At 47.6% G+C, this 16,062-nt stretch overlaps 1 protein-coding gene across 6 annotated transcripts; it reads left to right on the top strand.

Moving 5' to 3' along the window:
- The first annotated feature begins 866 nt into the window (after nt 1-866).
- Nucleotides 867-15,343, top strand: LOC102692344 (nuclear factor NF-kappa-B p105 subunit-like). Of its 6 annotated transcripts, none has more exons than XM_069195369.1 (14): nt 867-1,072; nt 3,636-3,723; nt 4,544-4,590; nt 5,373-5,471; nt 8,172-8,320; nt 9,068-9,189; nt 9,527-9,685; nt 10,571-10,675; nt 11,698-11,789; nt 13,108-13,246; nt 13,675-13,758; nt 13,877-13,935; nt 14,039-14,104; nt 15,107-15,343. In XM_069195369.1, the coding sequence occupies exons 2-13, from the start codon at nt 3,636-3,638 to the stop codon at nt 14,081-14,083; spliced, it is 1,188 nt and encodes a 395-aa protein (XP_069051470.1). In that variant the 5' UTR covers nt 867-1,072; the 3' UTR covers nt 14,084-14,104; nt 15,107-15,343. The 6 variants fall into 6 exon arrangements, with proteins under 6 accessions (XP_069051470.1, XP_069051469.1, XP_015205347.2 ...); XM_069195368.1 differs by lacking the exon at nt 867-1,072 and adding an exon at nt 1,601-1,745; XM_069195367.1 differs by lacking the exon at nt 867-1,072 and adding an exon at nt 3,003-3,343.
- The last annotated feature ends 719 nt before the right edge of the window (nt 15,344-16,062 follow it).

Raw genomic sequence — 16,062 nt, forward strand, 5'->3', positions numbered from 1 at the left:
CCCCGATTGTTATTATTATTAATAATAATATTAATATTATTATTAGCAACAATTATCATGCGTGTGAGAGGTCGGAACAGTTGTATATGCAGTAAAGTTTTTCATTTCTTATTTCTTCCACAGCGCATTCAGTGTGTGTTTATATACACGAAGGACCAAGTGAAGGTTTTTTTCCTGCTGAAAGGAGAAGAAAAAAAACACAACGTGTCGGCTGTGAAACCTTCTTCGGGGGCCAGATATGAATACGTACTCGCAGGTCTGAAAAGATATCAGAGACGTCATATATCAAAATAAATAAATATCCAGGGCGCCCATTTTTTACACAAGGTCATTTCACCGATTCAGAGGATCTTTCGATCAGCAACGGGGATCCTGAGCGGTTCCAACGCTCCTGAAGGGTCCTGCCCCCCTCCAGCACAAAGACCTGAGAATCAGACCAGCTGACAGGCTGTCATGTCTAAAACAGATCAATCACAGGGCACCTGTGACGACGCACGTCTTAAAAGCAGGGTTTAAGCACTGATCCTTCCTCTGAAATAAAGTTATTTAGTAATTTATGAGCTCTGACAGATTTAAATCATTACATTTTTTTTGTCAGAAATACGCTAATTTCCTTCAGCTCAGATTTGTTTTGCGGTATTTTCTAGTTGTTATAATGAAGGGATTTTATTCATTTATGTGGCTGGTACTTCTACGAAAAGGATTTTCCCTTTGACCGCGGTGTTTGTATTGCTGAAGCCCAGTGAGGTACCTTGAACAAGACCAACACCCCGCCTCGACCCCGAGTCTACAGCCTTATGCTGTAGTTACAGGTCCAGATCCCCAACCACTACTCCCACATTCAACTAGTCAACAGATAGATTCAATACTGGCAATGAAGTGTCACAGTGAAAGTGCTGTTCTGTGTGAGAAAAACACAGTCCTGTGCGCAGAATGGACCTTTCCTACAGTGATGTCATCACAGCTTTCCCAAACTGGGGGGGCGTGGTCTCCTCTTTCACCCTCGTCATGGTGAACATTTCTATGACCAGCAGAGGCAGCAGAACGATCTCCCAAAGTCGAATCCTCTTCCGTGAGTGTTTGCATTTTAAAAAAAAAAAAAACACTGTATCAATGTGGAAGACCGTGGAAAATAATTCGCAGGAGGGAAAAAAAGGAAAGCAATTACTAATCTTAAACAGTAATTCAGTATTTAGATTAATAAGAGGCAAGGAGCCCGATGAGTTCACTGTATCGCTCTGTAGCATTGATTCACATTTGACTTTTATATTAAACATGCAGGGTTGCCCGGTGTTTAGGGGAGGGCATCGCGCTGCAGAAACAGCCCTCAAACTGTGTTTGATAATCAGCCTCTCTGGGATGACTTGTGTAGGCGATAATGCTTTTACAAGCCTGACATTTTGGCCACAGACCGAGCACAACCTCAGAGATGGTGCTTGACAAATGTGTTTTTTTTGAGAGTCAATAAACATGAGATTTCCTGAGTTAAGTTGCAAAAGTATTGTTATAAATACATTTGATAATAATTTAGTACCCTGAGGGTCAGGGGGTCAGGGCGTCAAGAGTTCAGGGCATCAAGGGTCCCTCTCCCTCCTCCCGGAGGCCACAGCACAGTGCGGGGGGTGTCCTTCCTGAACACGCCCTGTCTCTGCGCCCTGCTCGATGGCACTCTCAGAGGCAGCTGGGCGGCTGGCAGTGTGCAGCAGTTGCTGTGCCCTGGGATGGATCTGCTCTAGTTTAATAAGGTTGGTTCTCTTCTTCTTGTCAGCGTGGAAGTGTGGTTGAAACAAACCCGTCTGTGAGCAGGGACTGTGTTGTATGAAGACAAGTGGGAAAGGCGCAAGGCAAATCATTAGCACGAGATCATTAGAGTGGCAACAAAAAGCCTTCAGTCAAAAACAGGACTTTCGGTTTGAAATGGACGTGCAGTTACTTTGAGGATGAAAGCTTGTAAACAACTCAGATCAATATATATGAACTCTAACGGTCACTATTTTGCTTGTAGATAAATCGAAGCTTTAAGTGAGAAAACCATTCTCTTTCCTCTCATTTCAATGTGACAGGTATCTTTCTGACCTCACTGTGCTTTGTAACTTGTCTGTTGTACCATCAACATGGCAGAGGCTTTCATGATATCACATATTGAGTACTGTATAATAGCTTTGGAAAATTGTAAAGCGCATATATATTTGTGTGCTATATACAAATATAAAATTATGAGGGTTTGAAGTAGCTGGGACTCACAGTGTTACTGAATGCCTAAATAATGTTTCTTCTCAGTTTTTCAGCTTAAAAAATGAAACTTAACCATTAAAATAAAACTTAATGGAACAGACAGGAGTTAAAGTCAAACCACAGTGCACACAGAATTGTTTTTCTGATATGGTTACAGATCAATGCCTGTTTGTTTCACACTGATGGGCTCTGTTTCCTCACCAGTAACTGCTACAGATGTTGCTTTCCAGATGTTTGCTTGTACTGTGTCTTGGTTGTTTACAGCAATTAAATCCACCTTCCTCTTGGCCTGTTGTCCACCTTTCCTGTAATTTTAGCAAACTGCTTAACCCTCTCAAAGTCCACCCACTGTTCCTGTCTGTCTGTGGAATAATGTCCAAAAGGTAAATCAAATCATTAAAATACAAAGAAAAGCAAAGCATCTACATTCAGAAAAAATACCAGATATTTTAAACAGGTAGTTTTAAAGTCAGGAGCTCCCTCTGCTTTGCAAAATGAAATATGACTATGCTTTCAGTTTTGACTTTAATAAAGGAAATTCATTTCACACAGATACAGCCTGCCAAACACTGCGCGAATACCTGTTGTTATTCTCTCTCCAAATTAAAAGAGTCTCGCGGATCTGCTTTCATGCAATCACGTTGCCTTGTGGCACTGCAGGTGCTGGTAACTGCAAACTTTCAGTTCCCCTTATTCTTCCTATCAGAAGTACTCACACTAACAGAAACCACCAGAGCGTGGGCTTTCAGATGCTCTTCTGACTGAAGTCATACAACATCTATCATCTCTGAACATGTCTAGAGTCCAGTGTGCTAGAAAAGAAAACCTGGCCGTTTCTTTCCAAGACCTTTGTCAGATCTATTCAAGTTTCCAGGAGTTGTCCAGAGCCAGCTGTAGGACTAAATAGACCCGTCCAACACCTGGGAATATCTAGCAGGACTCCTTTGGCAGGACAAACACAGGAATCCTGGACACATCCTGCCAGACTTGGTGCCGAAAGGATGTCTGATTTTTTTTGTGTGTGATGCTGAAACTGTCAGACTTTAGAAGTTGCACAAGATTTGCCACAAAGACGGTTCGACGAGACACCTGCTTAAAGGAAGTGAAGGCAAGAGCATGTGTTAAGATGGTTAGAAAAGGCCAAATAGTAATTTGGTCCACAGGAAGTACCAATAGAGATATAGAACAGAGGGACAAAAAGCAAAATACTAATGGCTTGGAAAATTTAACATACAGTAGCTGATGCGGACAAGCTAAGCTATGTGTAACTGGAGACGTATCTTTCTGAAGTGAAGAAGTGGTGATTGCTATGAGTGAACTGGAATATGAGATTGTCCTATGGGTCTAAAGGAATGTGTGCAGAGAAACATCAGGATTCTCGTTTCTCTCCTCCTCTCTAGATGGAGTTCAGCAGCTGCAGTAAAGTGGGCATGGATTACCCTCTGAGTGAGGAGATAATGAATTACTTAGAACTTTCTCCAAACACAAGTAAGTGGATCAATACAAGGGGATGGCATTTCACCTCTTCAAATGTACCTTTTCACTGTTATTAACAGAAATACATCCTGTCTTCCCATGTCACAGCTCCGAGCTGTACTGTGCGCTGTGCGACAGCATGTCCAGGGAGGAAGTCTGTTGGCAGCCTTCAAGTAAACAGCTGTTGTACTTTAGTTTCAGAAGATGAGAATTTCACACATTGAGTTTTTTCTGATTCTTGGTCAGTAAGATTCAGTTTTGTGGCTGCATTATCCATGGCTTTCAGTGCATGAATATTTTACAGCGTGCAGTAGGCTGGTGGGTTAATTGGCTTCTGTGTGTGTGTGGCTGCCCTGCAGTGGACTGATGTACCCGGCTGAGGCTTGAGGCTCCGGGTCTGTGCAGCAGATACAGGATGGGAAGGGTGGCCTGGCGCTGTGCCTGTAACAGGGCACTTGTTTGTCATATCAGCTCACGTCCGCTTGATAAGAATTGACTGCAGGGAACATTAGAACAGGAATCTAATTGATACATTCATAGAGTTACTGTTAATGTCATCGGCAAATCCACGTTTCTCTCTGTTCATCTTGCCTATGAAGTCTTCTAGCTAACAGCTGCGACTATCCAGAGGTAATGACATCAGAGAGACAGCTCAGGAGAGAGCAAGCGCTGAGTCAGACTGGCGCTCCTCCTCCAGGAACGCCAGCAGCGTGTTCAGTGGGGGTCCTGGGGGTCTCTCAGTCAAGGGCCCCTGGATGAGCTGCTGCCCACCAGCAGTGCGCCTGTGACCCTTCTTAACTGCTGACCAAGTATTTCTTCCTGTTCCTTTCAGCACACGAACCCTGCAAGCACATCAAAATTATAGAGCAGCCAAGACAGGTACAGTATGTGCTGCTCCCTACACACCAGCTGGAAGATTTCAGATTACCCAGGATCAAGCTCCCCGAGCAACAGTATTACATAATACTAGGCAACTAAAAACTTCTGGTGTTAAAAAAAATACCTTAATAACTTTCCTACACTACATGTATCAAAAAGCCGTTTTGTGGTGTATGGTAAATATGTTTTGGCACCCTTGTGTGGGCTCAGTTAACCCACTGATAGTGCTGTAGTAGCCTTTATTGCTACTGTACTGTAGTTTTGTTGTATTGATGCAGGCAACTAATTAATAAATAATTCTGATCCAAATGGATGTGCAGCTGCACAGTTCCTCTCCTATTGTACACTCGCAAACCAAAGCACACCCTCTCAGATCCAGTCTGCAGGTTTTAAATGAAAAAGATTACGTTAATTTGAGTTACTATGGGTGGAGGTAACCCATCCAGTTCTAGGGGATGATAGGATAGCTGGAAAGATAATAAATCACCTTCGTACAGGTTAATTATGCTGTACTGACAGCTGCAGGCCCAGGGAAGTTCATGCAGGAGAAAGTTTAGCTTAATCAAGCAGTAAAAAGACCACAAAGCCTGGAGCAGTCCTGGAGTTCAGATGGGTGGCAAAATTAATTGTTTTGCTAATATCTGTACTGGTCTTCAACTGTACTTACTAAAATAATGAACAAACGGCTAAACCAGGTTTATCGTGCAGTTCACAGTAAGTCTGCTTTTAGAAAATCTAACCGAAAGTCTGCTTTGCTGAGCTTCCCCATGGTCACCTTTCAGAGAGGGTTTCGTTTCCGGTACGGGTGTGAAGGCCCGACTCACGGAGGTGTGCAAGGAGCCTCCAGTGAGAAGAACAAGAAGACGTTCCCAGCAGTGGAGGTATTAATACATCTCCCCGTACACTGTGCTCTCACACGACACAGAGTCACAGTACACTGCTCTCTCACACAACACAGAGTCACAGTACAATGCTCTCTCACACGACACAGAGTCACAGTACACTGCTCTCACACGACACAGAGTCACAGTACACTGCTCTCTCACACGACACAGTCACAGTACACTGTGCTCTCACACGACACAGAGTCACAGTACACTGCTCTCTCACACGACACAGAGTCACAGTACACTGTGCTCTCACACGACACAGAGTCACAGTACACTGTGCTCTCACACGACACAGAGTCACAGTACACTGCTCTCTTACGTGACACAGAGTCACAGTACACTGCTCTCTCATGCGACACAGAGTCACAGTACACTGCTCTCTCACGCGACACAGAGTCACAGTACACTGCTCTCTCACGCGACACAGAGTCACAGTACACTGCTCTCTCACGCGACACAGAGTCACAGTACACTGTGCTCTCACGCGACACAGAGTCACAGTACACTGCTCTCTTACGTGACACAGAGTCACAGTACACTGCTCTCTCACGCGACACAGAGTCACAGTACACTGCTCTCTCACGCGACACAGAGTCACAGTACACTGTGCTCTCACGCGACACAGAGTCACAGTACACTGTGCTCTCACGCGACACAGAGTCACAGTACACTGTGCTCTCACGCGACACAGAGTCACAGTACACTGTTCTCTTACGTGACACAGAGTCACAGTACACTGCTCTCTCACGCGACACAGAGTCACAGTACACTGCTCTCTCACGCGACACAGAGTCACAGTACACTGTGCTCTCACACGACACAGAGTCACAGTACACTGTGCTCTCACACGACACAGAGTCACAGTACACTGCTCTCTTACACAACACAGTTACAGTACACTGCTCTCTCACGCGACACAGAGTCACAGTACACTGCTCTCTCACGCGACACAGAGTCACAGTACACTGCTCTCTCACGCGACACAGAGTCACAGTACACTGTGCTCTCACGCGACACAGAGTCACAGTACACTGCTCTCTCACGCGACACAGAGTCACAGTACACTGCTCTCTCACGCGACACAGAGTCACAGTACACTGTGCTCTCACACGACACAGAGTCACAGTACACTGTGCTCTCACGCGACACAGAGTCACAGTACACTGTGCTCTCACGCGACACAGAGTCACAGTACACTGCTCTCTTACGTGACACAGAGTCACAGTACACTGCTCTCTCACGCGACAGTTACAGTACACTGTGCTCTCACACGACAGTTACAGTACACTGCGCTCTCACGCGACACAGAGTCACAGTACACTGTGCTCTCACATGACACACAGTCACAGTACACTGCGCTCTCACACGACAGAGTCACAGTACACTGCGCTCTCACATGACAGAGTCACAGTACACTGCTCTCTCACGCGACAGAGTCACAGTACACTGCGCTCTCACGCGACACAGAGTCACAGTACACTGCGCTCTCACGCGACACAGAGTCACAGTACACTGCGTTCTCACGCGACACAGAGTCACAGTACACTGTGCTCTCACACGACACAGAGTCACAGTACACTGCGTTCTCACGCGACACAGAGTCACAGTACACTGTGCTCTCACATGACACAGAGTCACAGTACACTGCTCTCTCACACGACACAGAGTCAGACAGTACACTGCTCTCTCACGCGACACAGAGACACAGTACACTGTGCTCTCACACGACACATGTAGAGTGTATCTTACATGGTTGTATTAGGTAGAGGGACATAATTGTGCTCAAGAAGACGGCACCACAGTCTAGTTACTGGAAAGGCTTACATGTCCTGTAAGCATTAGCTGTTTCCACTAAAGCAAATGTCTGTCTTTAAATGTAAGGTATCCATTAATATGTCTAGTTCAGATTATTACATTTTTAGAAAAAAAATTCTGCAAAACCCTATAATTAGAATATTATCTGTGGGGAATAATATTTTTCTAAAAAAGAGAAAAAATTGTGGACCCTACACATGAGAGAATTAATCCTCATTGCACATTCATTTAGATACAGAATCAGTTGAAATAAGCAAAACAGAAAGAAACTGTAAAACTGTAAAATGAATGGATGGGACAGGGATCTCCAGACACAGTTGTTCTGCTCAGAAGTAGGCAGCCAGCCGCCACGTGTGACAGACGAGCATCTGGAGAGCTCAAGTCACAGAGTGGAACTGCAGGCTTGTGACTACATGTCAGCCAGCCAGCCTGCTGTAAACGATGGGCTGATATGAAATGCTGACAACTTTGCAAGTTCTTTCCTTGTACACCTGCTGGCCACTTCGAAGTTCTTACAGCGGATGTGTCTTCTTACAGCGGCTGCCCTGCCGTTTCCCGAACTCGTTAACAATATGGAAACGTGCTGCTTGCACATGGACCCAGAGACCTCCTACTGCGAGCAACTGCACTCGTCATCCGGAGCCTGATAGTCTGTCTCCGACGTGGGGTCTCTCGTGTTAACGCACAGTCGCTGTTTCTAGTAGAAATCCTCACCCTGTTTCTGGCTTCTTGTTGCACAGAAACATCACGTGTTTGCAAGCTGCGGGTGTCGTGACTGAGGCATCAGAAAAACTCACACAAACTCTGGCGTCACCTGTCAGCACAGTTGATCAAGGGATATTTCCTCAAAGGGGTGTTCACGTTGTTCACTTTTAGATCTGCAACTACACTGGACCGGCGAGGGTGGTTGTCCAGTGCGTGACTGTGGACGACCCCCCCCTCCTGCATGTGCACAGCCTGGTCGGCAAGCAGTGTGAGAACGGGATGTGTGTCGTGGGTGTCAGCGGCCCCGACATGACCGTCAGGTAGGGAGCTCGCGGGCCTCGTGGGCACCGGCACCCTTGCAGCAGCTGCAGCCAGGGTTTCCTCAAACAGAAGGGGACCTGCTGGCCACTTGTGGAGTGAGCAGAGAGAGCAACCGGCCCCTCGCAAACCAGGGGCGGCCGTTCAGCTCCTCGAGCCCGTCTGGTTAGCAGAGCCATAAGGATCCACAAAACCCACTGAAGTGTCTCTTAAAGCGCCCCGTGGAGACAGGTTTGCCCATAGCAGGCGGGGCTGGTGGACAGGGCAGCCTGGGCAGAAGCTGTCTGGCCTCACACTGGGAGCACAGAAGGACAGACAGGGGCAGTAGCTGAGTAGCTGAGCAAACACTGCTGAAGCTGCAGATTCCCCAGCTCCAGCATCTCAGCTCCATGTCAGGTGCTGAAATGACGCTATAATCTGAGCTCAAAAGGCTGGCAGTGCTTCTCTAACCCAAGCCTTCCTTAACACGTCTTGCTGACAACAGCACCCTGATGTCTATGCCTACTTCCGGAATTCCTGACCTTGTGTCAAAACAATACAAGCTGTTCAACATCTGGTAAAGTTCTTAAGATATCTTTACGAATATCAGCAGCAGCAACAGTCCACATGTGAACATTCTCACCTTCCCCCAGTATGTGTGCCTTTATTGCGCGATAAAACAATCATCACATCACGTGTGAAATGGTTGCAAAAGAACAGCGACAGCGCGAGCCCGCGAGGTTATTATTGCTGCTGCTTCCTTTTTTCAGTTTTCCCAACCTGGGAATCCTGCACGTCCCGAGGAGGAGTGTTGTGGACATTCTGGAGGAGCGCCTGGTGCAGGGCTGGCGAAGGGAACACTGCAAGGAGCTCCAGCACAGGGATCCCACGGGTGAGGACCAGCGCAGGCGCTCGCCTGACCACGCCGCCCTCTGGTGGTGCCGAGGGCTCAGTGCAGCACCGGCGCTGCCAGCATGAGCAGAGAGCTTGTCCATTAGAAGATTACAGATGCAATCGGAGGCGTGAAGTGAAAGCAGTTTTTTTCTGGCATTTTACCCTTTTACAGGTGATCCGATTTCAGGTGATCCTGTGAAGCAGACCTCGTGTAGGTAAACCCTGTTCTTGTGCAGAGACAGAACACACAACCTTAAGCAAACGCCGCAGGGCTGTTGGGACTGGCGCTGCGGACGCGGCCTGATGCCCTCTGCCCTCTCTGCCGCGTGTTTCAGACAGGGAGCGCGACCGGCTGCACAGGGCGGCACAGCAGTGCGCCAGAGCCCTGGACCTCACGGTGGTGCGCCTGATGTTCACCGTCTACCTGCCGGACAACAACGGGAACTTCGTGCAGGCGCTGCAGCCGGCCGTGTCTAGCCCGATCTACGACAGCAGTAAGGAAGCCTCTCCCGCCGTCTCTCTCTCTCTCCTGCCCTGGCTGGCTAGCCTCCGCCCTCCTGAGCAGCTCGCTGTGATGCTGTGATGCGCCAGGAGCTCCAATTCCGGGCTCTGGCGGTCGGGACTGCCCTCGTGCAGGGAACTGGAGAGGGACTCGGACTCGGTGCTACCCCCGGGGGTGTCTGGGCATCACGGACTGGTTGCGGAGCAAGCATCCTGTCTTGTGCCCGTTGCTTGCTGGGATAGGCTCCGCCCAACCGCAACCCTGAATCGGGAGAGGTGGTTAGAAAATGGACGGAGGTTCCTGTGTTAATGCCATTCAGTTAGAAACTGGCTCCGTGTTCAGATGATCCAGATCATTCAGTCCGTGGACTTCTGTGTTTTGAAGGTTCAGGAAACCGACAGTGTTTTACTTTTCTCTGTAGAAATCAGTCCCTGCATGCCGACGCTAGCTGATACCAGTTTGTCCTCATCTTGCCTAAGGGTGTGACATCAAATCACTACCACAGCGTTTTGAGCTGCTGGCATTACTGCTAATTCCCTGGAAACTTCACAGGAGTGTTATAATGACCTGTTGGCCTCCTCTAATAATACAAGAGACTTCTGTAATCACTGTGCTGCAGGAAGAATTTAAATAGAGCAGACATTGCCTCTCATCTTGAAAAGGTCACACTCAAAAACCCTGTACCTGGTAGTCGTTACCAGTGGTATCCATAACCAGAGATCTCATACATTAAACTGCAAATTCTTTCCCAATTCCAAGTGGGAAAAATAGGACAGAAAGTGATGAAGTGATGAAGGTGTCATTGTGACCCAGAGAAATTAAGTCATCACCACCTCTTTTAATTCAAGACATTGTTTTCTTGTTTGTTTGACCAAAGAGGCTCCTAATGCATCCAGTCTGAAGATCGTACGAATGGACAGGACCTCCGGCTCAGCAGCAGGGGGTGAAGAAGTCTTTCTGCTCTGTGATAAAGTCCAGAAAGGTAACGCCTATCTTCTGAGACGAGCAGCACACACATTTGAAAGCCATTATTTATTGTGTTGGTAACCAGGCAGTGTAACAGCAGGACTGAGGTCTCTGAAGCAGCCCCAACCGTGCAGCACTGCACCACACCGGTGCCACACGTACGGACGTGTGCTGAAAGCACCAGTTTACTCGGGCAGAACTGATTAACTGTATCGGACACATCTGCCTTCTGAGCACAACAGGCACACTCACTGACATCCGCTTGCCCTCAGAGCAGGTTCCATACTTTCTGAATTTAAGACGTTGTTTTTCCTGCCAGTTTGTTTCTCTCAGTCTAGAGGTAACTGTAGTTCACAACAGACAGCCATGGGGCAAGTGTTGGTTTCATTTTTTTAAAGTGCAGCCATAACAGTGAAATCCAGTGTTACAGTGTCAAAGTAGAGTATTATTACACTTTGTGAAACACATGCTGTTTCACTATTTAAGCCGTTCCACAGATTCTTCCATACTTTTATACATTAGTAAACACTTAACAGACATAAAAGTTTGTGGAAAGCAGATGGTAATAATAACAGTGATTTATGTCACAGTCTTTAACAATGATGACACCAGACATTTTGAGAAATTCTCTTCCCAGTAAATGATGGAGGACCTTGGTGTCTTCAGGGCACTGTCCACATCCTCCAGGAAATTCTTAAACACAACTGAAGGTGCATTCAACCCTTGGCATAGCGACATTTCTCAACCTTGGCCTTTGCTCCACTGTTTTATTTCCAAATGCTCTCTCAGCCACTTGAATGAACCCTTGATCTGATTCAACAGTTTGCATAATTAGGCCTTTTTAGTTCTCATGGAGAAGGACATTTCAACAACAAATGTTTTATGAGTGACTATGGAATCACCAACTTTATTGGACTTGAAAATTTTGGTTTAGGAAACTAAACGGTTTGAGACACTAAGTAAGGTCTCGGTTTCGGGCACTGCAGTCTTCACAGACCAGGCTGACGTCCCGAGCTCAGACATGCGCTGTTTCCTCAGATGACATTCAGGTGCGGTTCTACCAGGAGAATGACGATGGGACCTGCTGGGAAGCCTTTGGAAAGTTTGGCCCTACAGACGTGCATAGGCAGGTAAAACGCTTCAAACAGACTTGGCCTGGGCAAACGTTGCCAGGCCCTTTTCCCTGTAATCTGCATCACTGGGCAATATAACTACCACCCCCTCTGTACCCCAACGGCTACTGAAGTGTGACCAGTATGTTTCTAGATATCAGAATGACGTGAAAAACCACTAAGGCATTGGTCACAGGTTCATACTGGTGTTCAAAGAGACTAAAGGCAGAAAGATCAATTCCGAACTCAGAGAAGCCCATCTCGCACAGAGTGTCAACTGCCCGAGCAGCATAATTCAACTTATTAAGGCTCCTGGGGTATCAGCCAGGAGGTGAAAGCCACATTCCCCCAGAGCAGGACCACCTCTGGCTCTGAGATATTTGCCCTGGTTTCTCAGAGTAAAAACCCCTTTTTGCTGGCTGATTAGCGCTGTGTTCCGCTAGCCCTGGAGCAGGATCTCTGTGGCCCGTCCGCTGCTCAGAGGCTGGGGAGCACAGCTCACGTAACAGACAACTCCTTCACTACAAGAGTCAAGTCTTTATCCCCAAGTATGCATGGATCTGAGTTGAAAGCTAATGGTTTCACTTAGCACTGTCGAAGGTTCCTGTAAACGCTCCCAATAGTCTTAACACGTTAGCAACCTTTGCAGTTATTGTTTTTTCTAAGCCTTGTGTGTAATGAAAGCACAGCTCACCAACTAGTGATTTCCAGCTCGGCTGGCTTGGGGGTGGCAGCTCTCAGCTCAGACTGCCTTTTACTTTGCTGCAGATCATTGAAAAAGCAGTTAGAAAATTGGAGGATGGATGAATCTTTTACTGGCTTTCCATTTTCTATGACAAATCCAATATTATAGACTACTCATTCTTACTCTTCCTCTGTCTTTTACAGACACAGATTTGTAACATTCCAAAAAATACCTCTTTGGCTTTGACTTTAAAAAGCTGTGGTACACACACTTGGCAGATCTAAATCCCTGCCAGTAGATGCAAACTATGACAATCTGTGAGGTGTGATCAATTAAGTTCGAGTAAGATCCATTAATGAAGAGAGACATGATCCAAACCCCTCCTGCAGTTAAGACAGACAGGTAGATCAAACTAATCTGATCAGGGTTCAACTGGGGTCTGTGTCGGCTTGCTCATGCTCCAAAGACACACATGAGGGTGGCATCGTGACTGAGCACAGCCAAGGACCCAGGGTTGCTTCTTCTGAAAACCTGCGGGGCCACACTGCTGTCTGCAAGGCTCTTCTTGAACGTGCAATTCAAAGACCTGCTACTGTCCTTCACCACCATATGCACTGTGTTTTATAGGTCTCTCATGTTTTCTCTTTTCAGTATGCTATTGTTTTCAAAACGCCCAGGTACTTCGACCCTTACATCACCCAGCCAACCTCTGTGTTTGTGCACCTGCGCCGGAGATCCGATGGAGAAACCAGTGAGGCCAAACCTTTCATTTACTTCCCGCAGAAGACAGGTGAGCGCCCCCTGCTGCTCCCTGGCGGTACAGCACACGGGGCGACGCAGCTCCTGGTCCTTGACAAGCCCTGGTCTGTAAACCTGCCCTGTGAGCAGCTCGTGCCCTGTGTAAGAGCTGTAAGAGCACAACACTCCCTGGGAGAATAAGAGGATCTCTGTGCCAGCTATACCATCTCTCTGTTCAGATGACATGACTGGAGAATTTGATGTTGAAATCTGAAATATAACAGACAAAACTCTCCTGCTTAAAGGAGAGCACTGTATGAAACATGGACGGCAAGTTTTATAGCCAACTGGACACTGATTCCTGAGTGCCGTTACCATGACTGAGTGCAGGTCTCTTGCTGCATGCAGTTCTGGTAACTAAAAGACCTGAAACCTGCCACCTGCACCATCATCAGGCTTGCGTCTGCAATGTCTCTACAGGCAAGGAGCGATCCCATCGCAAGAGAAAGAATCCTGACACAGCAGAGCACGACCGGTCCAGAGTCAGCAATGGACACCTGCAAGGTCAGTGGCTCTCTGTGGATATGTGCTGAGACAAGGGACAGGGGTTCAACATTATCTGTTATTATTAATGTTGTTTATTTGAATGTAAAATCAACCTCAAAGGTGTTCATATTCTTAGGTCTCAGGAGCCACAAGAGGAATCAACAATACTCTTTAGCCCATGGAGCTAAACAGCAGGTCATTAAAGACAATCTGAAATCTTCATTAGCGCCCAAGCGAAGGGTTAATTGTATTCATTCTCAAGCTCTCTTCTTCCGTGTCACTTGTCTATGTGTCACAGGCTACTACTGCAGCATCCCTGACTTCACCTACACACCCGCGGTAGCCGGAGATTAAACCTGGAAAGGTAAGATTCCCTGTTCGACAGCTCAAGCAAACCGCTCTAGGCTGTGGCGACAGGGACCTCTGCGGTGTGTGGTGTGTGCCTGGGCACATTCGAGTGCTGCAGTGGTATAACAAGCTCCTCGGAGAGTTTGGTGAACTTGCTGATAGAGTCCTGTGGCTGTTTTGGCCTGAGATTTTTCCGGAGCTCCTCACTACAAGACTGAATAAGTTTCCGTATGTGTGACTCACAGGAAGCCGTGACTGGTGCCAGTAGGGCAGGGTGGAAAGGCCAGTGGCTGCTGACGTGGAGGATCTTTCGAGACACCTATGGATCTTTAATCAGAAGCATCGACAGAGGCCCCACACTTACTTACTCAGAGATAGTTTGTCCCGTTTCTGAGTAGCTCTGCACACTCATTAAAGTGAGTGAATGTGTTTTCTTCCCAATGGCTCACCTCTGCCAACAGCCTTGTGGTTCCTGGGTTCCAGCCTGGGGTTCCTTCAGTGCGTTTTCACATCGTCCACGTGGGTTGACGCCATGTGTGCTGGTTTCCTTGCGCTGTGAAAACACATGCTGCCCAGGGCTAGCAACATCCCTAAATACACGTGTGCCCTACAGCCCACCTGCTTGTCCTACCCTGAGCAGCAGGAATTGCCCAACCTGCTACCCTTTAGGGATAAACCCGGTACTGTAAATGGATGGAGCATATTTGTGAGGTTGATATACATTTATATATATATGTATTAGCACATATGAATGAAAAATAACGCAGGGCTTATCTGCAATCTTACAATCTCAATGTCAATAAAGACTCATCTTCAGTGACAGCAGACTGATCGTCGTCCTCCTGCAGCCTGAGTGTGAGGAGCACACAGTGTGTGAACATGAGTCCACCTCAAGATACAGAATCACAGGATGCGACTCTCAGTTAATTCGATACCCAGCAGCCACTGGTCTGATCGGCACCAGGCCTCTGAGCCCAACATGCTGGGCTGCGGTCTCACACGTTACCCCCTTTTACAGGAGGGTCCACTGGTTGTGCTGGACCTGCCTTCCCCTGCGTCCACCACAGCAGTTTCGGATCTAACCAGCTTCCTGACGACGGGATGGACGTCGGGATGGACAGGACTCTGCTGTTAGTGCCGCAGAATCACACGCCGCCTGTACTTCCCATTTCTCCTTTCATGTTTCTTCCTGTTAAGATCATTCCTGGTTTTCAGTTGCATGTGGGGAATGTCTAATAAAGGGCCAGAGACAGTCTCTCTGCTTGCACAGAGTGTATTATTATTCATGGTGATACTTGCTTGTAGAAGGTTTAGTGGTGTTCAGGTTTCTCAGGTGACTTGAACACAGCTGGGGGTCCCATGTGTGCGGAACATCAGTGAGTCTTCAGCTATCAGAACCCAACTAGCTTGTTTCCACAATGAGCGCGGCGCCCGTCTCTCCGAATGACACAGAACCCGCCTTTAAATCCAGCAGATCTCCTCGTGGGGCTCAGCCCATGAGGTTCTCCTCTCGGTGTTTCCTTATCTGAGACTGCTCAGTGTGGGAGCCGGCGTAGAACAGGACTGAGATTGTTCTAGAAGTCTGTTTCAACCTATTCATGGCAGTGTGACGGCTCTAGGGTGCCTGCCCCTGCCCTGCCCGTTCGTCCCTCACTGCCTGGGTGCGAACCCGGGTCTCCGGCATCACGCAACAGGGAACTCACCAGCTGAGCTAAAGGAGAGCTCCCCCAGCCCGGGCAGCTGAGATCCCTGTTACACGCAAGGGGCGAATTCGTTACACCAGACACGCATGACCTGCTGCTCAGTCTTTACACGTGTGTGAATCCTGTCAGCACACGTTACACCTGCACTGGGATTTTGAACTGTTTCATCGAGGAGCCCCGGTTTTCAATTCATTCAGTGACTGAATTCTCACTGACATACCCACCACTACAATGGCAGTAACAGTGCCCTAAAATTCACACTTGTTCTCCG

The sequence above is a fragment of the Lepisosteus oculatus genome, chromosome 11 (assembly GCF_040954835.1).
Source record: "Lepisosteus oculatus isolate fLepOcu1 chromosome 11, fLepOcu1.hap2, whole genome shotgun sequence".
NCBI lineage: Eukaryota > Metazoa > Chordata > Actinopteri > Semionotiformes > Lepisosteidae > Lepisosteus > Lepisosteus oculatus.